Source organism: Poecilia formosa, unplaced genomic scaffold (genome assembly GCF_000485575.1).
Source record: "Poecilia formosa unplaced genomic scaffold, Poecilia_formosa-5.1.2 Scaffold174, whole genome shotgun sequence".
In the NCBI taxonomy this organism is placed as follows: domain Eukaryota; kingdom Metazoa; phylum Chordata; class Actinopteri; order Cyprinodontiformes; family Poeciliidae; genus Poecilia; species Poecilia formosa.
The window spans coordinates 1248266-1271030 of record NW_006800113.1 but is presented as its reverse complement, the minus strand read 5'-3'; the positions used below and the strand labels follow the sequence as shown (position 1 = coordinate 1271030).

At 39.0% G+C, this 22765-nt stretch overlaps 1 protein-coding gene and 1 long non-coding RNA gene across 3 annotated transcripts in view; both read left to right on the top strand.

The window, feature by feature from the left end:
* LOC103147145 (uncharacterized) overlaps positions 1 to 11730 on the top strand; it is a 77275-nt gene extending 65545 nt beyond the window's left edge. For both annotated transcript variants that reach the window (XR_001663820.1, XR_001663821.1), the window contains 2 exons: positions 10482 to 11488; positions 11655 to 11730. This is a non-coding gene — a long non-coding RNA (uncharacterized LOC103147145). The remainder of the gene's footprint in view (positions 1 to 10481; positions 11489 to 11654) is intronic.
* Positions 11731 to 14801: 3071 nt separating this feature from the next.
* On the top strand, positions 14802 to 16566 carry sox1b (SRY-box transcription factor 1b). Its single transcript, XM_007565351.2, has one exon. The coding sequence runs from the start codon at positions 15108 to 15110 to the stop codon at positions 16173 to 16175; it is 1068 nt and encodes a 355-aa protein (XP_007565413.1). The 5' UTR covers positions 14802 to 15107; the 3' UTR covers positions 16176 to 16566.
* The last annotated feature ends 6199 nt before the right edge of the window (positions 16567 to 22765 follow it).

Here is a 22765-nt window from a genome sequence, read left to right as displayed (position 1 = left end):
CCGATTTCAGAGTTTTTTGGTGATACTGCCGATTTTTCATTTTCTTGTTTTTTTTGCATGAAAACTGAGAAAATGAAAAATCCTTTCCAGGATTTGAACCCTTTTCCTTTGTACTTGACATCTGATGCCATAACCTGTGGATTACACAACCCTCCATGGTTTAGAAGTTTCTCATGGCACATTCCTCTTTCGAGGTGTCAATATTGACTGAACAATGCTGACCAAAGTGGTATATACTATGCTTTCCTAGCAAGATTTGAACCCTTATCCTCTGATGCCATAACCTGTAGACCATAGGCCCGTCTATGCTTTGGAAATTTCTCCTGGCTCACTTATCTTTTCTGCAGTCAATGTTGGCAAAAGGCAAAAACAAGTCAACAAATCAAAAGGCCTTTCAGAGAACTTACCAGGACTTGAACTTATGACCTTTTGGTTTAAGAACTGATGACAATCCCACCACACCATAAGAACCTTCTCTTTTCTAACTCATAACACATTTATCTCTGTTTTCAATCCTTGATAAAACTATTTGCTCTTCCAGACATTGAACTTGGACTTTTTATGTTTGTTGACATATCAAATACTCTATGAGATTGTTCTCTTTCATATTGATGTGTTCTTGTAGTGCATTTGTGTTTTTATATACAATTATTGTTAAAATATAGATAACTCTACTTGGAGTTGAATGCTGGATCGGGTGCTTTTCACAAAACTTTTTCAAACTTTGTGCTTTCTATACAAGTTGTATTATCTACTGTCACTCCTCGTCCATGTCTGTTTTTTATGTCCACTTTCAGAAGAACCATAAAGTCAGAAACTTAAACACGGAGCAACTAAATCTACAAATGGAAAGTTCTTATCTTGTAACAATGGTGACTTTGAAAGAGACTGACAAAATAGACATTCTTTCTAGGATTTGAACCCATATCCTTCATAATTGATGTCTGATGCCATCAGACCAAACGCTAATAATGCTTCTTAATCTTGGAGTAGAGGTAGAAACTTTCTTTTCAATAAAAATTTTTGAGTGCCAAATGGCACAGGTGGAGCAAGGATGCCTTCCTATTTTAGTCTTGGTACATCTTACAACAGGAAGATCTTGAAGTCCAGGTCTTTCTCTCTGTAAACAGTGAGGACAGATGCATCCCCACTCCACTGGTGTTCTATAGCACATTTTTACACTGACTCAGATGTTGCCACAACTAGGGTTTGAACCCACAATCACTGGAGTCAATGCACAGCACTTTACTGACTGCACCAACCAACCTGTGCAACAGATGCCTGTTTGTCTCTTCAGACTGTCAGAAAGCTGGAGAGAAAAAAAAAAAAACATTGACAATGATTTGTAACAAACCGGACAGGTTTACATCAGTCTGTCTGTGCACCTAGAACTCTTAAGAACCTTGTTCCTATATATAAAGTTACGTGTAAGACAGATCATTTTTTCCATGCCAGCCAGCGATGCTCCCAGCAGCCTCTCTGTTGACATAGCTTCCACAATGGGAACTAAAGCCCTTCCATTGTGAATCTAACCCCAGGCAGAGTTACTACACTACACTGTTGTCCAGTACAGGCCTAAAGCCTGGATCTAGAAGTCTAACAACCCCCTCCTCATGGAGCCCATGCTGCATTGTTAAGCTTCATTCTGGTCCTACAATGGGACATTGCACTTTGGAAGTCATTCTCAAAAAAAGGAGAAGCCAATCAAAAATAAAGCCAGTTATTGTGTCTCTTTTGACACACGTTGGTGAGCTGGCCCAACCTCATTGGTCGCCCTAAACCCCAGGGTTCATTCATGTTCATTCATGTCCATTATATGAACAAATTAAATAAAACCCAGGATGGAAGGGAAGCTTAGAATCAGCCTGGGTGGAGAGGAACACAGAGAGGATGGATGGTACAGAGCTTTCTGCATCTCTAATGGACTTATCGATCAATATTCAAACACATCAAGAAGACATGGACACCTTGTAAAAATGAGACAGGTATGTAGCTCCAGCTAATAGTGGGAGGTTCCCTCTTGCATTTTTTTCCTCATCCAATTTTCAGTGAGTTTTTTTTTTCTATTTAAGCATCAAATCTGCTTCAGCTAAAAATGATTGTAATGCCTTCTCTCAACGACAGCAGACATTTGGAACGCATAAAAAGACTAGAAGCGTCCTCCAGGTCACTGGTAAAAAAAAAATAACATAACGCCCTGAGAAATGCTTTCTTTTTATATGTTTTATAACCTAACTATGTCTTAAAAACTCAACAGCTGCATTGATATTGACATGGAATTACATCCAGATAACGTCAGAAAACATTGAGGGGTATTTAAATACAGTAGGCTAAGTACTATTATGCACTACATTGTTGATTTCTCATGTAGAATCCCAGTAAAAGACAGTAGCTGCATTTCCATTAGAAATATGTGCAAATCTTTGTTGATATTCTGCTGATGTAAAAAGAAAACACAATTTCACAATTGTGCTGATTCCATTAAATAAGAAATGACATTAAAATCATGCTTGTTCACACAATAAGTCCTCAAACATGACAGGAACAGATGTAAACAGCTACAGGAAAAATACTTCTTATTAGTCGTCAGTGTCTTATTCAGGAGTTGGAGCAACTACATAAATTGGCATGTTTTCATTCATTTGCACAAGTTTATAATTAATGGAAATACAGCTAATGTATGTATTTGGTCCTTGCCTTCTATTTTTTCCTTCTAGTCACAAATATTTCAGATTATATAACTTATTTTAATCCAAAACAAGCCGACTGAATAAACTGCAAGCTTTAGACAGATTCTGAGCTCAATTTCACAAACCAAACACATAATCTATTTCTATAAAATGTCTCTAAATGCTGAAAGACCATAACCTTCAAACTCACCTTTGCCAAAAAAACATAGATGATCCCCAAAATTCCCAGAAAATATTCTGTGAAATGACAAGAAAAAAACGGGCCTGTTAGAAAAATGTTAGTCATGTTGCATTTCACCTAAAACATGGTAGTGGCAGTATGATGGTTTGGGCTTGCTTGGCTTGCAGTACTGGACCTTAACCACAGTCACACTGTGGTTCAACAGGAGGATGAGGATCCAAAGCATCAAGGCAAGGCTGCCTCTGAATAATACAAAAATGAAGTTTTGTAATGGTCTAGTCAAAGTCTGAACTAAAATCCAATTCAAATGAACCTTAAACATGCTCTTTATGTTTCATTGCTGGCCATCTGGAAGTGTTGACAGCCAAAACACTCCAACTGCTTTTCAGATCTGAAACATCTAAGTGTGACAAAACAGCAAAACCAGAATAAATCTCAAGTTTTTCACAGCACTCTATGTTGTCTCTTTGTTTCCTTAATCATCTCAGAAATATTGTCCCTTTTGTAAACGAGCGCATGGATGCATCACTGTCGATGGGATGGAAAGGAAGTGGAGAGAGGAATGAAAAGCGAACAAGAAAATGTGATGAAAAGGTTATGGAGGGAGGGGAGAAAAGGGCAGGTGGAAAACTGCTCTTTAGGGTCTTTGAAAGGAGCTGGTCCTGGTTTGAAGCTTGACCCCATTTAGGACGGGCGAGAGACATCGAGACAAACTGTGGGAGAGAGAGAGTGAGCGTGCGACAGACCCTTCAGCCCCGCTCTTAAAGGCCCTCCACAGGAAGTCCTCATTCTTCCTGGAGCAGACACCCCCCACCAACAGCTGCAAAAAAGCCCTCATTTAGGCTGAGTGGAAGGGGAAGACAGAGAAAGAGTGGACCCCCATCCTCCACCTAGGGGGGCCCTCGTATCAAAACTTCCCCTCAGCAGGCAAGACAGAAATGTCAGCAAGAAGGAAGGCTTTAGAGTCTTTTATCATTTCATTTGCTTATTGATTTGTGTGTGTGCTTGTTAGAGACCAATTTGACCTTTACAGGAATTTCCAGCTTGAAACAAAAATTCTTCGATTTATTCTCTGGAGGAAAATCCTCCACAATACAGACTGAAAAAAACTTCAAGGCATTCTAGCTGTAAATAAGTAGAGAACATTTAGGAAAGACCAGAAAGACTCCAGCTTGTGTTTCTTTGCTTCAGCTGACCGAACGTTTTGGTCCACAGAACAATTTTCAGACGTGTCAGTAAAACTTAGCCGTTGTAATGTTTGTGTTAAATGGGATTAGCTGTTCTTGGCCAGCGGCACCGTCTACACACACAGAGGTGTCTGCTTAAGCAAGCCTAAAACTATGAAAAACAAGCATAAAAGTAAGATTATTGTGTCACTAGAACCATTCGTACATTTTTTGTTAAAACACAAGCTAAAATCTACGGGAGAGGGATACTGGAAAAAAATTAGGACTCTAATCTCTAAATTTTGACCTTTTTCTCAGAAATCTAATTCTGTGTGAATCTGTCAAAATCTAAAAAAACAAAACATTCTTCCGTGTACATCAGTTACCTTTACCCTTTTAAATGTGATGTGCTCAGTTCAGTTTAACATTGAAGTCTCTGATCCCTCATCAGTTGCACTTGTTAGTTATATAATAATTTGTTTTCACTGAGAAATGAGCTGAAACCAGTCTGTAGGTCCTCTGCTTCGGTTAACTGTACAAAGCCCTCAATAATTTCCCTTCCACTTCACAATTATACATCATGTGTTGGTCTATCACATTAAATCCCAATGAAATACATCATAGTTTGTGCCTGTAGTTTGAGAAATTGTTTTAAAAAGTTTGACTTTTGTGCTGAAATTGGATTAAATTGTCCATAAAACTGTTGGTAGTCACAGAGGACTTTACCATTTCCAATTAACCTCATTTAATTTGTTATAGTTGAGAAGAATCAGTCAGGACTACTCTTTAGTTTCAATGATTCATAACCCCTTGTCATACTATTGTTGGGGTGTCATTTCTAATATTTCCTCCCCTGTGGAAGAAGCTGGCCCTTCACTGATCCTAGTTTCCTTCTGTTAGCTTCAAGCATCGTTTGATGGTTGTTGGCAGAGAATCTGAGAAAAGAGAAACAAGAAAAATATACATTTTTATTGTTTAACACAAATAATGTTGCAGCTTCCCACAGCACTGTAATTTCTACCTTCTTTTTCATTACATCATCTTGATTAAATTGTGAAAAAAAAACTAATAACTAAAATAGTTATTTGACAAATTAATTTCAATAGGTTCTTCCAAAATGGCACAATGTTGCCAACAGGCAACAATTAGACAAGAAAACATAATTTTGCTTTTATGTTTAATATGGTAAATAGTGTGACCTGTAGAAATATAAAGCTTATTGAACATAAAATGTTTTTCACGTATTCTCTCTTTCAAGCAACATCTCTGTAGTTTGGAGATCATTTAAACTACTTGAAGTTTAAACTTGACCTAAACTGATTGAGTTTTAACGTTTAGAAAACTGAGCCCACTGCTATCAATCAGCTATGTGTGTGTTTGCATTAGACCGGCAGGTTGGACTGATACAGATCGCTTTGATGTGTTCATGGTGTTTGCGCTGGCCTGGACCGACCGCTCTCTGAGGGACTATCATTGCTGGTAATCCACTTCATGGTCCACTAATCTGTTTTCACTAGGGTCGCTCCCCACCCTGCTCTCTTTCTCTCTTTTTCTTCTTCTGGCCACTCCTCAGCAGGGTTCCTCCCTCTCTGCTCACCTTGCTCTTTAAAGGTCATATCTTTATTCTTCTCTCTTTCCTTCTCCTCCCTCCTCTCTTTAATAACACTAATCTTATTACACAAAGAATCAAAGCTTTCAGGTTTATCTTCTGTCCATTTGGAAATCAAACTGATAACAACAGCTTAAGGATCTTTTTCCTGTTCAGCTGCTCTATCGGTGCTCTGATGTAGACCTGTCGTCATCCTCTGGTATATTCTGAACTTCAATACTGCATCAATGTGCATGGAGCAGGCTTGAGGTGCTGTGGATAACTAATCTCCACTAGCAATAGTTGTCATCCAGCATTTGCGATACCTGGCACTGAGACTTTTACATCCCTACAGAGATATTGACCTACAGTTGAAGAAAGTTTGAGAAGCTCTCCTCTCAAACTTTAAAGTAGCTCAGTTCAGCAACTACAAGTCGTCCTAAAGAGTTTCTGGACAAAGTCACAACATTTACGATGGAAAGACCCTTCTTTTTCATTTCATCCAACCCTCTCCTCATCCTTCGGCCTGCTACGTTTCTCACCACTAACAAACACCGTCACATTTCTGCCCAGTTCCTATACACACACAAACACCCGAACACGTGGTCTAATCATATTCCCTCCTATCTAGAAGCAATCAGTGATAATGTTGGCTGCTCCCGAGCGCCGCAGCAAAACTGGCAGAAAGGAGGACACACAAGCTCTAATTAAATTAAATGTGTGTGTGCAGCGGTGGTAGCAGGGGGGGAGCACAGATTAAATGTAGCTGTAGCATCATCAGTGTTTGACCTGTGTGTAACAGATGGAGCAGCGATTAGAAATAAAGATTTGAGTGCTAAAGGTCAAAGCTGCTTCGTTAAGAGTGATATCTTTTAAGTGTCACATTCTTAGAAAGTAAAACTAATTTAGCTCTTGCACAAATACCAAGTCAGTCGGGTTTTTTGTTTATTAAATCTGCAACCTTTCTATATATTCCTCTCTGAAAATCTGTCTAAAATGGCGTCATTACAGAAATTGCTGATTAGAACAGCATAGTTTGATTAAAAAGTTGATTAGAAAAAGGGAAAAACATGAAGAAGTACAGAAAATGACAGTCTGCTTCACTAAAATCATCTTAAATGTCGTAAAAAAAAAATACAAGCCAAAACCAGTGAGATGTGGAAGAAAACATAAAAGTACCATATCAGATGATTAGAGAACAGCTTAAATGGAAAGACTTAGCCAATCAGCTTCATGGTGATGAAAAGAAAGTATTTATCATCATGAAAAAGTTCAGACAGGCTCTAAAAAACCTGTCTAAAAACTCAAAAGATCTCTGAGGCTAAACCAGGAAATGCAGATGAATGGTTTCATGTTGCCAGAGCAACCAGAGCAAACAGTGGTTATGTAATTAAATATAAAATCAGCGATTCACGAGATAGCCAAATTTAAGTATTTATAAGTTTATAAATAAATCCTTTTGCTATTTGTTTTAGCTCACTTGATGTAGAGTGAGATAAAAATAGATATTTTTATGTAACAGTGTGGTTTATTTCCTTAGAATTTACAGGAGTCAGAAAAAACTCCACTGTCAGGATCCTGAGTTTTAGTCACTTTCTTAAACTCACCTGTATGTGAGCTAAATAGTTTTAGCCTCGACCAAAAGATTTATTGTTTGGCAAAAGGCTGATTTGGATTTATTGTGATCCAAATTAGATCACAATAAATCAAAAGAAAAAAAAAATAAATGCAAGTGCTATTCATAAATATTTAGGAAAAATTAGTGTTTAGTTTAGTTATTGTTTAGTTTCAGTATCTAAGGGCTAAATATCTGTGGCCTAGTAGAATTTGGTAAAAAGAAAAAGTGCATATATTTAATGATAAAGATCTACAATTCTTGTTTCAAAAATAATTCTTGCATAAACTGCTGTGCCAGTTTTGAGATCGGGGTAACGTTAAGAAACGGACAAGTTCATTTTGGTCCTGGCCGCTCCCTGATTAGCTGTTAGCTTCCTCTTCTGCAGCAAACTAATCTGAATTTATACTAAATGAAAACACCAAGCGAGTTATCTGCTGCAAGTTGTAACCCTTTCATAAAACCTTACTTGAAAATGGTTTAAACAATCCCTTTAGGAAGCACATTATCTAAAAATAAAAGAAACACAAAAACCCCATCTAAACACCCCACAGGTTCTAATGAGGGTGTTTTGTCCGGCAAGAAAACTATAATGTATTTTCTTCATAAGAAACACAGTTTCGGAGCTTCGGAGTAAGCAAAGATTTCTGAGTGCAGCCTCAAATGTCTGTCTGACAGACACACAAAACCCATTAACAAGTCTTCTTACCACAATCCGAGCCATTCATTAGGCATCAATCAAAGGAGGATGTGTGATGATTAAATGAGGAGTGCTAATGCTTTGTAGCACTTGTACACCAGGCCATTTTAGTCTGACACCTGGAAGAGCGTAAAATAGATAGGAGGAGGATGTCAGGCTCTGTGATGATGGCTGGAGCAGGTCGGTGCTAACTGGCTAATTTATTAATAAAAACATTAAAGAAGTCAACTTACAATTTTCAAGGTTGCATCTCAAGTAATTAGACTTAGACTAATTAGTCAACTGATTTCTGTTTCTGTTTGAAAAGGGTAAACCTCATGCAGATCAATTTCACATGGAGCTTCTCAGAAAATTGAAATGCATGTTCATGGTGCTCTAATAATAACTGCGTACAACATTTGAAGCACTGTCCATACTGTATGTTACACCCTACGACAAAATAAAAAAAAACACTGTCTTCATTGTGTGGCTGTCAAATAAAAAAGGTCCTAGCAGATGTTTGATTCAGCTATGCTGTCTCTGTCTTGTTAGCTCTTCTGCCAAGAAACCCTCAGTAACCCAGGAACCCAGTGTTGAATCAATTCAACTGTTTCTCTAAACCTTTTAACATGTCAGAGCTCACGGTTGCATATTCATGCTGTGTGCTTTCCTGTTTGCCTATATCTGCTCTGTCAGTGCTGTGGAGCTGCAGTGGAGCTGACAGCTTGCTGTGACAGAGAGCCTAAAACCAACAAAGTGTCAGCTGCTGCACAGGAGAAATGCCGCTGATTGGATTAGGCCGCTGTGTGTTCTCAGGCCTAATGGAGCGAGTTCCAGACACCGTCCAACACAGATTTATTTTTAATTAGAAATTAGACACAGAAACAAGGGAACTTTCTGACAGGCGCTGAAAATAAAAACCTTTCATCCTTACAATTAACACGCATTAAAACTGTTTGCTACCAAAAAAAAAATGAAATGCTAAACTTTCCACACAGGTAAAGCTTTGCTGTGGACTCACCAAAAATATTTCTGCAACTTCCAAAAGAGAGTTGGTATGACATTATGCAGTCATATTCAATAAATTGGAATATCATTAAAAAGTCAATCTATTTCAGTAGCTCATTTCAATAAGTGAAATGCATTATACAAATTAATTACATGCAGACTGATGTTTTTCAGCCTTTATTTTTGTTCATTATGATGATTTCTCACATACAGCTAATGAAAACAAGACATTTAAGATTAGAATATTACATCAGACCAATGAACAGATATTTGATTACAAGAATGTGGGATAAATGAAAAATATTCTTCATACCTGATTAAAGGTTGTTTTTAAAAAGTACTTTTAATCTGAAACGAGTCTCATTGGACTTGCGCCTATTCTCAATTAAGTATTCTGTGGAAAATAACTCCAAATTAATTGGGGAAATTAACAAATTCATGATTTTTTTTTCCATTTAACATATCTCAAATATTTTAAGTGAATTCAACTGAAATACCTTGGTGCAATGCTACTTGACACACAATTGGCTGATGTGCTGAACCCACAAGATAAGGAAGACCATGGACATTAAGAGAGTTTCAACTGTGCATATTGATGAATATTAAGGTATACTTGGTTTTTGGAACTGTTAAAATCATTATAAGTGCTTTTGGAGCTCTGAAGTATTCATGTGACTGCATAATGTCAGATGGACGGACGGACGGACGGACGGACGGACGGACGGACGGACGGACGGACGGACGGACGGACGGATGGATGGATAGATGGACAGATAGACGAATGGACAGAAGGACAAGGTGCTACTGAATAGTCACAGAATACATTCAGTGCTCAGTTGGAGGCATTGCTGTCTGGGTGAAATGTAAATGGAATTAAACTCAGCTTTCAAGTTTATTTGGATAGTTTTTACTTAAGTTGAAACAAAAGAAACATACAAGGGAGCAAATACTTTTCCCCTTATTGTACACCTAGTTATAAACCTGACTGATGAGATATCAGATACCTACAGTACAAGCAAACTAATAAATAGCCACACCACACAGTGACCCAGCAATACCATAAACAAGTCCGATAACGTTTGTGGAAAATCACAAATATATTAAGTCAAGTGAATCAGATATCACCATAGTTACGATCCAGTCATGTTGCATTTTGTAGAGTAACTTACTAAAATATTCTTGATGGACTTGAGTAGCTTAATGGATCCAGTATGAGGATTAGCACAGATGTTTAAAACACTTAAATGCATGATTTGAACTTAGGAAACGTCACAGCAGTAATCTCCAACTCTGCACATCATTAACACAGAGCGCTGTGCAAAGGTGAGCTGCTATAGATCTCTTAACAGAGGATGTTTACTGTTGCAATCAACTTCATCATAGACATTTACCAACTCTGAGGTTGGAAATTTTTTTCAGTCATTTGCTTCCTCAATTTTTTTCCTCTTGCTCCCATTTCTTTCCTTTTATCCTCCATTCACAGCTTAAAGTGTGCAACTTACAAATAAAAATAATGTAGCAAAAGTCTTGATTTGTATGTTTTGTGTGTTGCAGATTTTAACTCTTACTGACTGAAGGAGGATATGGATTCTTCAAGAGAAAACTAATTTAATGTGATCCTCCATAGTCAGGCTCCCAGGAGGAAACAGGAACACACAGAATGGATCAACTCAAGATTGACTTGGACTTTTTTCAAACTTTTACCAACTAAATACATGTTAGTGGACAAATGAGAGCATGTTCTTCAATAATGGTCTAAGAACCTTCTGTCTTTTAATAGTTTGAAATTTAGAAAGCTTAGAAAATGTACATTTGTTGAAAGAATTAAGAAGATATTATTTAACCTGCTTATTATTATTATCAGGAAAGGTGAGTTAATACATTAAACAGCAATGCTCCTTTTTACCCAACTGACTCCAAAATATGTTCAAAAATTAATTTAATATTTATTTTTGTTAAAACTAGGGCTGTGAGTCCAACATCAGAAAAACTTTATTTCTGTTGCTACTCAATACTTTTTCAAACCTTGATGCTGATGTCAAATCATTGTCACCAAACCAGATTCATTTTCTAGATCAAAGATGGAAAAGTGTTCATGAACGGGACATTTTACTGAGAAACTCACTTCAAACTATTCATTTGGACTAATTATTTTGAGTGTGTTTTGCAAATAAATGTTTATCTCCATTTATATGTTTAACTTTCAACCAAATAAGCTTTTATTAACACATTCCCCTAATGTTTAGTGGAAAAGTACCACTGCTGGCTTTCATAACAATCACTTTCAGTCACAATCCACCGGCAGCCAGAAATGATGGCAGAAAGTGACAGACAGGAGCTAAAACAGGAATATGGTGTGACAGAGCTAAAGCCTGTCACAGTGGTGTCCCTTTTTCTGTTCAGGAGTTGCACAAAGCCGTCAGCTCTGAAAGGTCAACCTGCTCTAGACCGCACTGTAAATGAAGCGACCAGAGTGGCCCTGGAATCCCAGATGAAGCTGATTCTCTTTATCATCTGTCAATTGATTCTCCTACTAAATACCTCAACACTGAACACCAGAGGTAATTTAATAAAGCTTTTGACAAACTGCCTCTCCTTCCTGGATCAATACAAAAAAATAAATACTACATTAGTAAATAGAGCAACGCATTGTTACTGACAGGATATAATTATTTGGTCAATGTAAAATATTTCTGTCCATTTCCTGATCTGATTTCTGCCTCCCAGACACGTGTGGTATCCGAGTCTTTCAGAGCAATCACACAATGGAGTCCTCTTAACGAGCAACGCGGCAGCTAAGGAGGAAAAGTCCTCGCCATGCCAACATGGCTCACCAGCCTGCTGAGAGCCGAGCAGCACCTGACAGATGCCACTTTGGGGGCAAAATCCCAGAGGGCTCCAAAGAGCCGGCACAGGACTGACGCCAAGGGAGCAGGAGACTGGAATACCGAAACACGTTACAGTTATATGTATAAATATGATTGCTGAAATCCATTTAACTATCCACACATAAAGCTGCATTATGTAAAGCAAATGTTTTTTACATATGTGTTGTTAAGAGACAGATAATCTTTCAAAAGATCAATTTCCTCCACCTGTTCCCAGAGCAACTATTTCTGTCTCAAGAAATGCACCGCTCCTGACCAAAAACAACCAATCAGAGTCGGGGGGAAGGTCTTAGTGCTGTCAATCAGTCTTGTGTACTTGCTGCTAAGTGTGCTAATGGCAGGGAAACAATTTACCGTTAAAGGAAAACAGTTTTTCCATCATCATGGCTATGCTAACTAGCCTGAGCATTCACAACAGGATCTATCAAGAAGATACTATAGCATAGCATAGAGCAACGGAGCAGTGCTACATGGAGAAGGACTGACAGCGCTAAGACCCTCCCCCTGGTCTTAGCACTGGCTCTGATTGGTCGCTTCTAGTTGTAACTAGGAGAAGGCAGAGCAGCTCAATTTGTTTTACAGATTATCTCACGTCTCATGGCATACTGTCATGACAGTGACAGTTTCAACAAATATGTAAAAAAAATATTTTTTTATAAAGGTCACACCCTGCAGTTTTAAACCTATATAATTAAGAAATCACTTAAATATCACTTGCCAAACAACATGAAGTTGGCATAAAGATTGCATGTTATGCTGCTGTTATCTTTAACTAACTCAAGTACAGATGAGAAACTCAGTCTGGAAAGGGTTATAAACCCATTTTAAAGGCTCGTCCAAAAATGGAGAAAATATAGAACAATGACAATCCCACCCTAGACTGAAGTTACTCAAAAAACTCAACAATGACTCAGCCAGGAGGTCAAGAAACAACCCAGTACAACATCTAGAGCTCAATATGGAGAGAAAAACTTTAACACTGATAGGAGAAAATTTGACTTTATGTCATGTATGTTTGAACATGTAGAAAAAAATCATAACAGTCAAAGCATATAGAGGTAGCTAGTGCTGCTTTGTGGCTTTAAGACTTGAGAAGTTTGTTGTAAATGATGTTATCATTTATTCTCCTCTCTACTGGGAAACCCAAGAAGCAGAATGTCTGACATTCAGTTTGTGACCTTAATCTCAAAAGCGTTATGCAACAGTACAATGATCCAAAACACGGTGCTAAGTCCACCTCTCAATGGATGACAACTAATGTTTGGGAGAGGCCTAGTCAAAGGCTGGAACTTAAATCTGACCTTTAGTTATTCATGCTGAAAATCCCAATGTGGCTGAATTAAAAATAATTCCACAAGAAAAACAGACCAAAATATCTCAACAGGGACTTTAAAAACTCATTGGCAGTTTTTGCCTCCAAGGTTTAAAGTGCAATCACTTTTCACCACAGAGAGAAAATCATCATTTGAAATTTGCTTTTTATATTTAACCAGGTTGTCTTTGTTTGGTAAGAACATTTTTCATTTTAAATGTTTTAAGTGTGACAAAAAACACAAATCAAAGAAATCTATAAGGGAATGTATACTTTTTAAAAGTATTTTATATATTATTCAGAATGTTTTGCATGTTTAATCAATGCCTATATGTAAAATAAAACAAAAGAAATACTTTTCAAGGTTGATAATTTCAAACGTTTATCTTCTCTGTTCCTGTAGCTTACATTAAGACACATTTAGTTACAGATGTTCTGAATGGTCTTTCTTTAAATTGTATTTAATTAAGTTTTTTTGTTGTTGTTGTTGTTTTTTGGGGGGGCAGGGGGGTTTACTATAAATTTCAATTGGTTATATATTTACCAGAAGAGTAAAACAGTTTGGTGAAATTGAATTTTAACTGTTGTGGGAGACTAGAACTGTATAAAATAAAAGACAACAAAATCATCTGACATTTTTAAAGTGGTGTTTTGCGGGTCATGACGGACTAAATGATCTCTTTCAGCATTTATTTTTGTGATGAAACCCAAGCATGGCCTGCTGCAGGCCTGCCTGGTTCGACTCCTGAAGCAGCATTCTGCCTCATTAATTGATTAAAACCATTTAAAGGCTGCGACATGTCCAACATTTATTATAGGATTACTGCAGGCTTTTTTTTTCCTACCCCGCTCCTTTTTTCAGCAGTCCTGAAACAAACAAAAGATGTGCTTTGAATGGCACGTGCTCTAAGCGTCACTCACCTGTTTCCTAGCAACGAGCACAACAAAAAAAGCACCTGTGGCTCTGAATAGACGGCTCTGTAACCCTAATTTAGACAAAGAAGGGTTTGGTGAGCTACTTAAATTAAGTAAAATTTATTATAATAAATTGCATATCAAAACACGTGAAAATGCCTGTTTGGTGTGTTTTCTAATAAGCTTTAAATGTGGTTTTAATGAATAAATAAATAAATAAATAAATACATAAATAAATAAATAAATAAATAAATGTAGTATTAATAAAATAACTAAATAGTAAAATAAAAAAACTGAAAAAGAAACTCATAGGCAGGGTCAGCTAAAGTCTTCCACGATACAAGCAGATACAAGAATTATATATCAATAGTTTTTCGAATAAATATATTAATCCCCATTTTCACTACATATTTACTATCAAGAAGGGATAGGCGCCCACTAATATTTGTATATTTCATGCGTAAAGCTAAAAAAAAAAATTAATAAAGCCGTTTCGAAATAATTTGTTTTGATTAAAACTGTATAAATAATTTAACTTTCAGTTGATTTTATTTTACCTGAATTTTATTTATTTGCATAGTTTCATTTTGCTGTAATGACATTTTTCTTCTGATTTGTGAGTTGAAATAATAAAAATGATCCATTAAATCGCTCAGTCCTCCTGACTCATTTTTGGACTCGCGCTCCTGTCGTGTTTTTTTCTAGCTACACGCGCAAAAACGATGACAGAGGGAGTAATTTTTAGGTCTCGCGCTCCGACGTCACCAGAACCTCGAGCCCCTTGCATGCAAATCACGTCTGCGGTCGCGCCTCTCCATTGGCCGCCTTGCGCTCATTTAGCTGCTGTCAGAGCGCGCGGCCCGGGCACGCACCGGTAACTTTTCCCAGTAAGGCTCAGCTTCAACCAAAGTCCGCTCCAACAAGTCCTTCCCATTCCACGGATGACACGGAGGAGGAAGACGCTGCAGTTTCAGCTCTGAGTGGATTTCAGTCACTTCTTCCCTCCGTGTTTTTGGAGGCTGAATGTTTCTGTCTGTCTGACTCTGTCCTACAAAGACGAGGTGAATGTACAGCATCATGATGGAGACGGACTTGCATTCCCCCGTGGTGACCCAGACCAACCCATCCAACCCGGGCGGACATGCGGGAGGAGGAGGCGGGGGGCCCGCAGGGAAGGTCCCCCAGGAGAGGATCAAGAGACCCATGAACGCTTTCATGGTGTGGTCCCGGGGCCAGCGGAGGAAAATGGCACAGGAGAACCCCAAGATGCACAACTCGGAGATCAGCAAGCGGCTGGGCGCGGAGTGGAAGGTGATGACCGAGGCGGAGAAGAGACCCTTCATCGACGAGGCCAAGCGGCTCCGGGCCATGCACATGAAGGAACACCCGGACTACAAGTACCGCCCGCGGAGGAAGACCAAGACTCTACTCAAGAAGGACAAGTACTCACTTGCCGGCGGACTCCTCGGTTCATCGCCGGGTGTGGGGATGGGCGGCGGGCAGCGGCTGGAGAGCCCCGGAGCGGGACATGTGGGGGCCAGCGCGGGCTACGCCTCGCATGTGAACGGCTGGGCGAACGGGACGTACTCGGGTCAGGTGGCGGCCGCAGCGGCGGCGGCTCACGCCATGATGCAGGAGGCGCAGCTGGCGTACACCCAACACCCGGGCAGCGGGGCTCACCCGCACCATCACCCGCACCACCACCACCACCCGCATCACCACCCGCACAACCCGCAGCCGGTGCACAGGTATGACATGAGCGCTTTGTCTTACAGCCCGATCTCGAACTCTCAGAGCTACATGAGCGCCTCTCCGCCGGGCTACGGCGGCATCACCGGCTACACCCACCAGCACCAGAGCTCCGGGGTCTCCCCCGTGTCCGGGGCCATCGGAGGGACTCTGGGTTCGCTCGTGAAATCGGAGCCGAGCGTCAGCCCGCCCGTTTCCACGGGGCGCGCACCGCCGCCGTGCCCCACGGGAGACCTGAGGGACATGATCAGCATGTATCTGCCCACTGGCGAGGCGGCGGGCGGCGACTCCGTTCAAAGCAGACTGCATGTGCTGCACCCGCAGCACTACCAGAGCGGGGGCTCCGCTGCGGTGAACGGGACGGTTCCCCTCACGCACATTTAAAACGTCCATATGAACTGTAAGCACTGCGAACACAACCAAATATTTCCACTCCACGTGCGGGCTCCAGCTGCTGATGGACTGTAAATTATAGGCGGCTGCAGTCATGATAATGCAATCACTTTGAACTTTTAATTTAATTTAATTTTTTAATAATAATTATTTAAAAAAAAAAAAAGTGATGGATCTTTTTTTGTCCGAAAGCGCCTCAGATCGCTTGCCAACTTCTGACACCGTTTAAATTATAATCCGTACAGGCTGGTGCAATTTTAAAGCTTATTTTATTCTCCGACATTTCGGCGGAATTACAGACACCAGCCGAGTGTTTGGAGGATGTTTTAAAGAGGGAAGCGTATAATAAATGCAGAGCGGTGTGGAGAAAGAAAGAAAAAAAAGTTACAGGCTGCAGTTTAAATTGATTTCCAGTTTTGATGCTTGTAAACATGTGAGTCGGTGTAATTTGAATTTGTTCCTGTTGTTGTAAAATCTTGTAAATTGTGAATAAATAGGCCTACTGAAAACGCTTTTATGCAACTGTATACATAATTTACAAAAAGGCAAATCTACATTTTTGCAGCTGAAGCCGGAGCAGCGCTGACTTTAATAAATTTTCCAAGATTTCTTTGTCTCTTGGAGAAACGTTACAGTTTGTGTTTTTATTTTTTAATCACTTTCATTTTAGAAGAGGGCCGAGCAAGCCGCATTTACAACGTGGAGCACTAATTTATTTTTCTTTTGTAAACCTAGAGTCAGTTCACCAGAATCGGGAATAAATCAGGAGTTGTTACAAAAAATTAAGATAAATATATTTTTTTGCACGGCAGGCCTAAAATAATATGCTGTAAATCCGTCTTACTTAAAAAATATAAACAACTGATGTTTTTTTCTTTTTTTATTGTTGTTGTTTAAGAAACGCCTATGTACTTTAATATTCAGTTGAAAATTTTGATAAAATTAATTTATTCATGTTTTAGGTGGGTCTACCTAAAATTGCTCTTTTTTGTGTTTATTTCCTTTTCTCCAGTTGTGAAACTGTGTTATAAAAACTTAGCACACCACACAGGGTGCTAAGTTTTGTGATTCTGGTATTTTCCCTATTGTTTTAGTAAATATTTATTTTGCAGCTTCTTTTCTGGATTTAAAATGAGAAAAATCACAAATATGATGCATTTAATTGCAATATTTGCTATTTTGATTTTAGCCTTGCTCAAATATTTTAAATTGCTATTTGTATATTGACTACTTTTTAAAGCATTTTTAAAATTTATTTTAACAGGAACATTTCCAGTAATATTTGATTTCATGTTATTTTGTCAGCATCATCAAGTCCAGGAGTCTTGAACTAACTGCACTCACACCCGTTTGTTTAATTGCCCCTTTAGGCCAAAAGCATCATTGTTTGTCTACCTGCCTGAAGGATTGTGACCTCAGTAGTCCAAATCTCAAACAAAAGCCAATCCGATCACAGCATCCCGCGGTCGCTTCACTTATATTTTTCAGCTGGGCTCACCTCAAACTTATTACCACCTGTGTTCCTCAAATCTCCCCCCTCCTCCCTGACCTCCAGCATCAAGCGCTTTGCTACTGTGTGTCTAATTGCCACGGCTGTTAAATGATTTCCTTCTTTAAATTTGATGGCTGAATCAGCGGAGGCCCCCGGGGCAGAGAGAGGGGGCATGAATGGGAGGAGGAGGCAAGGAGAGGGAGGGGGGTTTTGTGTTGGAGGAGAATGGGGATTAGTCCTGGTGTAAGCCGGGGCGACCGCAGGGTCACGGCTGACAAAAAGGCCGGCCAACAACACCCCTGGTTCTATCAGCCTAATTCCCTCTCGGGCCTGAACCTGAAAACAAGAGGGGCAGCGAGGACGCAAATCCAGTCCAGTCAAGCTGGGAAGTCCTCCAGACTAAATTGAAGATATTTCACTAATTATTTTAAGAATTCAAGGGGAGAGGGGGGGGGGGGGGGAAGTGCAATAACTTGCAACTAAAACACAAAAATATTCGAGCGAACTCAAACCCTGAAAACATTTAAGAGTCTGTTTCAATTTACAATCATCTGAGAAAATGTGGCCAAAAAAAAACAAACATTGAACATTAGACTCCTTCACTAAATCACTTTCACTCATCAGCTTTGGTTGTTTTAATATTACATAGGTGAATCATGAAAAAAGTTTTTTGTGTGTGTGATTTAATGACATCTGTAACATTACATAAGACAAAAAAAGGACTTGCACGCGGGTTCAGGTCAGGTTGGTTTGCGGGCCGACCCAGAACCCTGACGCCTCGCTCCTCAAAGCAGGTGTTGCTATTTTTAGCAACATGGGCAGCAGCAAGTCCTGCACCAATTGAAACCAGAGTGTCCACAGAGCTGGTCATCTGAAGGAAGCAGCAGGTGCTATAAGGTTTCATGGCAGAGTTCAGCTCTGACTTTGGTTTGGGTAAAACGCAGTGGACCAGCAGTAAATCCCCACATTTCCAGTGACTGTGGAAACATTTCACTGTGTGGATTCTGAGACTCTGCACTCTTCCTTCAGACCCTGAGACCTTAATTTGTAAAGAAAATGCAAATATTTGGTTTCATCTATAAGAGGACAGTCCAGTCCTTTTTCTCCCAATTCAGGTAAGATGACTTCTGACTGGGTCTGGTCAGGAGTGGCTTCCCTCAGGGACGTGACGTAAACATCCAGTTCCGGTCCACATGTTATGAAGCTGTCCAAAACCCTTGAGTGGGCTTGTTTCAAAATCACATTTTTTTTTCTTCCACTAAGCTTTCCATTAATATGCTTGGATGAAACATAGGGTCACGATATTTAGACCTGATTTACGTCAGACGAGAGGTACACGATAGGGAAGCCAGGAAATAAATTCAGGTGAATATTAAAAATAATCCGTTTGGATTTTTTTTCTAGTGTGAAAACTTTTGCTGCCATCAGTCGGTTTTTTCAGGACTCAAACTTAAAAAAAAATAAATAAATCATGCCAGTGTAACTTCAGCACCACACACAGTGAAACTGTGCATCAACTTTGCGTTTTTCATTTTTGTGCCTAATGATTCTCTGTTCAGATATTCCTAAAGAAGGAAATCAACCCAAAGCGTGTTAATCTGCGTCAGACTAAAGAGGAGCTTCTGTTCTAGATGACAGCTGTCTTTATGCCAGGCTTGAGTTTCTTTATGGTTTTACTTTTTTACTCAGATTTATTTATTCATTTCAAATGTACCAAAGCATATCAAATCTTAAAGAAAAGCAAACCCATAAGTAAGAACATAAAACAGCATTTCATGTTACTCACAATGTTCACAAATATATAAATTACAGTTCCTCTCTATATTTTATTCAGTTAACATTTTTGAGGTTGGCTGTTTAGGCTTTTTTTTTTTTTTTTTGCATAAGTTGCACATGACTGGGGTTATTTTCAGGAAGTCGATGAAAACTGAATTTTTTTGAATAAATAATCTGTTTAAGCTTTGACTGAATTATTGAGCAAATATATAAAACACATGTTTAACAATCAAGACAAAAAACATTAGCTGACTATTGATCATTCCAGAAAATATTGTTTCTGGAGTATATTTTTGATTTATTCACTGTGTTAAAGGTGTGCAACTAAAATGATGACATATATCATAAAATTAACATCTAAAACCATCTTCAATGATTTGGTTCGGTAAAAGAAAGAAATAGAGACATTATGAAAGTTTTTTCTCTACATCAAACCTCTGTGATGTAAGCCAGTCAAACAGATATAAATGTTTTCTCATTTCGTTACATTACAACCACAAACTTCAATGTATTTTATTGGGATTTTAGTTGATAGAGCTGCAGTAGAACATATTGTTGAAGTGGGGATAAAGGGTCTTCATTTTCAACACAAACACACACCACGGAAAATGTGGTGTGTGTTTGTGTTTAGCCCCACTGATTAACACCAGAAGACTGAATTTTCTGCCCATTCTTCTTTGCAGAACAACTAAAGCTCAGGCTCCAAGTCTCGCCACAGACTTTCAACCAGATTTAACACAGCATGATGCTGCCAGCACTGTGTTTCATGTTAGGTGCATTCAGGGTGACGTTAGATTTCCACCACACGTTTTGGAAGTGAACCTCCTTCAAACTTCTCCAGAAATTCCTCGCTGACCTGTCTGCTTGTTTGTTCTCCAAGAAACGTCAGGCTCCAGAAATCAGCAGACGTTATAGGAAGAAAAGGAGTTAAATGCTAATTTAATAATCTTCTGTTCTTTTTCCACTTTGTGTTGGTCTACTGCATGAAATCTCAATGAATTAGACCATTTCAGTGTCAATGAAATGGACGAAAGTTTGTGATTGTAATGTAAGAAAATGTGATAATGAGCAGTTTCGTTTATTTCATTTACTTGAGTGACATCTTTTTTGGGGGGTGAAGATACTTTTAGGACTATTTCTATTGCTTTTTAATTTCATTGGAGTGATTTTACCTCAGTAAATTCTGATTACTCTGCCCACACGAGTAACTTCACTGAAAGAAGAACAAACTTGTTTTAACAAAAATAAAAAGTCAGCAGACACACACTTGAAGTTTTTGTCAAAGTTTCCTGAGTTTCATGTTGAAAGAAATTAATTTGAAAAATGTTTCTTTTGCCTGATTTTATTTTGTAATCATGGTATTTATATGAATCATTTTCATTTGAATCTTTAAAACACCAACGTTTCCACATTTCTTTCTCTCTTAGTCTGTCTTGCAATGTAACTTTTATATATTAAAAATTGAAGTTTTGATCAGTTAGTACTTGAATAGACTTTTTACCAATTTTTTTTTTTTTACTCGAGTAATGACTTGGATGGCAACATTTTACTTTCACTTGAGTAAAATTATCTTGAAGTAGTGCTACTCTTACTTGAGTATAATTTTGGGTTCTCTGCCCACCTCTTTCTATGAGTTTGCAAAGTACAGCAGGAAGCTTTTAGTAGAAGATGATGTATTTGATCAGGCTTATTAATGGCTCCTAATTTGATGATTCCATCCAGTAAAGGTTCCAGTCTTTGTCAGTGAGGAATATTCCTGACTGATGCATCCGGTTCCAGTAGGAGCGGCGCTGAGCCCGGCGCAGCCCGGTTTTTTTCCTCTCCTCATGTTCTGCTTGGCACATGTTTGGTCACCGCCGCTCTGGCACTTCTCTCTCCATAACCCTCCCCGCCCCCATCCCGTGCGCTCCTGATGTCCTGAACGTGGATAATCGGCGTCAGTTTATCACGCCTCCGCATACTTCCCTGCCTCTTCTCCTATAAAAACCCTCACCTCTGTCGTTGGACCCGGTCCTGTCAGGGGAGATTACGGGGGACCGATTGCACAAGACTGAATGTGGCAAGAGGAGATTAGCCAGGGCGCCATAGAAAATAGCGACAGGGCCAACAGATTCCTTGCGAGGGGGCCTTATCATGCAATTACACGTTGACACGTTTTAACCATTTTTCAGCCTCTTAATCCGAGGGTCCCCCTCCTCCCCGTCTTTTTCCGAAAGCAGACCTATTGCTGCTGAGGGAGCCTCGCTGCTCTCCGTCTGACTCTCTCCATCAGCCTCTGCTGCTGCCTGAAAGTCTGCCTCATTTTCTCTGCTGAGTTATCACTCTGCTCATATCTCACACCATCTAGGAAGAGGAGAAACAGACGTGTTTACACGCCTAAATCAGATATACAATAAATCACTAATAGGTTTCATTGTACAGTGTTACAATTATTGTGATTATACCTAAAGGAAATCAAAATCAGAATAAAAAAATCTCAACAGTTAAATGTTTGTTTCAGGTTGCATTATTCTCTTTTTCATTTTTCTGTTTTTGGATTAAGACACACATGCAGAATTTTGCTTCAGATTATGTCAAGTGACAACAAATTTATTGGATTTTGTTCTGGACTTTGACTAGGCCGTTAAATAGCACACAAACACGTCTTGATCTAAACCATCCCATTATTGCTTCAATAAAGGAAGACGTTTAAAAAGCTGCAACTTCTTCAGAAAATACAGCCATTTGTGGCTCTTCTAAAAGACTGCATCAATGTTAACATGAAATTTCATCACATCATCTCTAACATTTCCAAGGTATTTATATTCTTCCACCATCTCTGTGTTTGTGCTGTTAATTCTGGACTTGGAAGGAAGGTGAGAAAATCTCCTCAAACCAAAAGCATCATGTTGTGTTTCGGGTGTTCAGATGCAGGTAGACTTCATGAAAACGTTTCATAAAGTCCTTCACTAAAGGCTCATGCTCATCCTCATCACAGGTCACCAGTTTAACAATGACAGTGTCATCTACAAATTTTAGATGATACTAAACTCATTCCTCACTGACAAAGACTGGGACCTTTACTGGATGGAGTCATGGTAACTCCTGTAGTTATCATTATGCAAAATGTACAATAAGGTTGACAGTGGAGAAACTACGTTCACTCCCACCTTATGAAGCCGAACTGTTAAAAAAAACTTAAGAATGACTTATTAGAGTGACATCATATATTTTAAAATCAATTAGCTGGATAGTATGAAAACAGACAAGAAATCCAGAAATAATAAGTTCTGAGATCTTGAGATATTTTTGTGTTTCAGCTGGGGGATTTTTT

Bases quoted from the DNA above. Each gene is read 5' to 3' on its own strand.
- sox1b (XM_007565351.2), top strand. From the start codon at position 15,108: ATGTACAGCATCATGATGGAGACGGACTTGCATTCCCCCGTGGTGACC.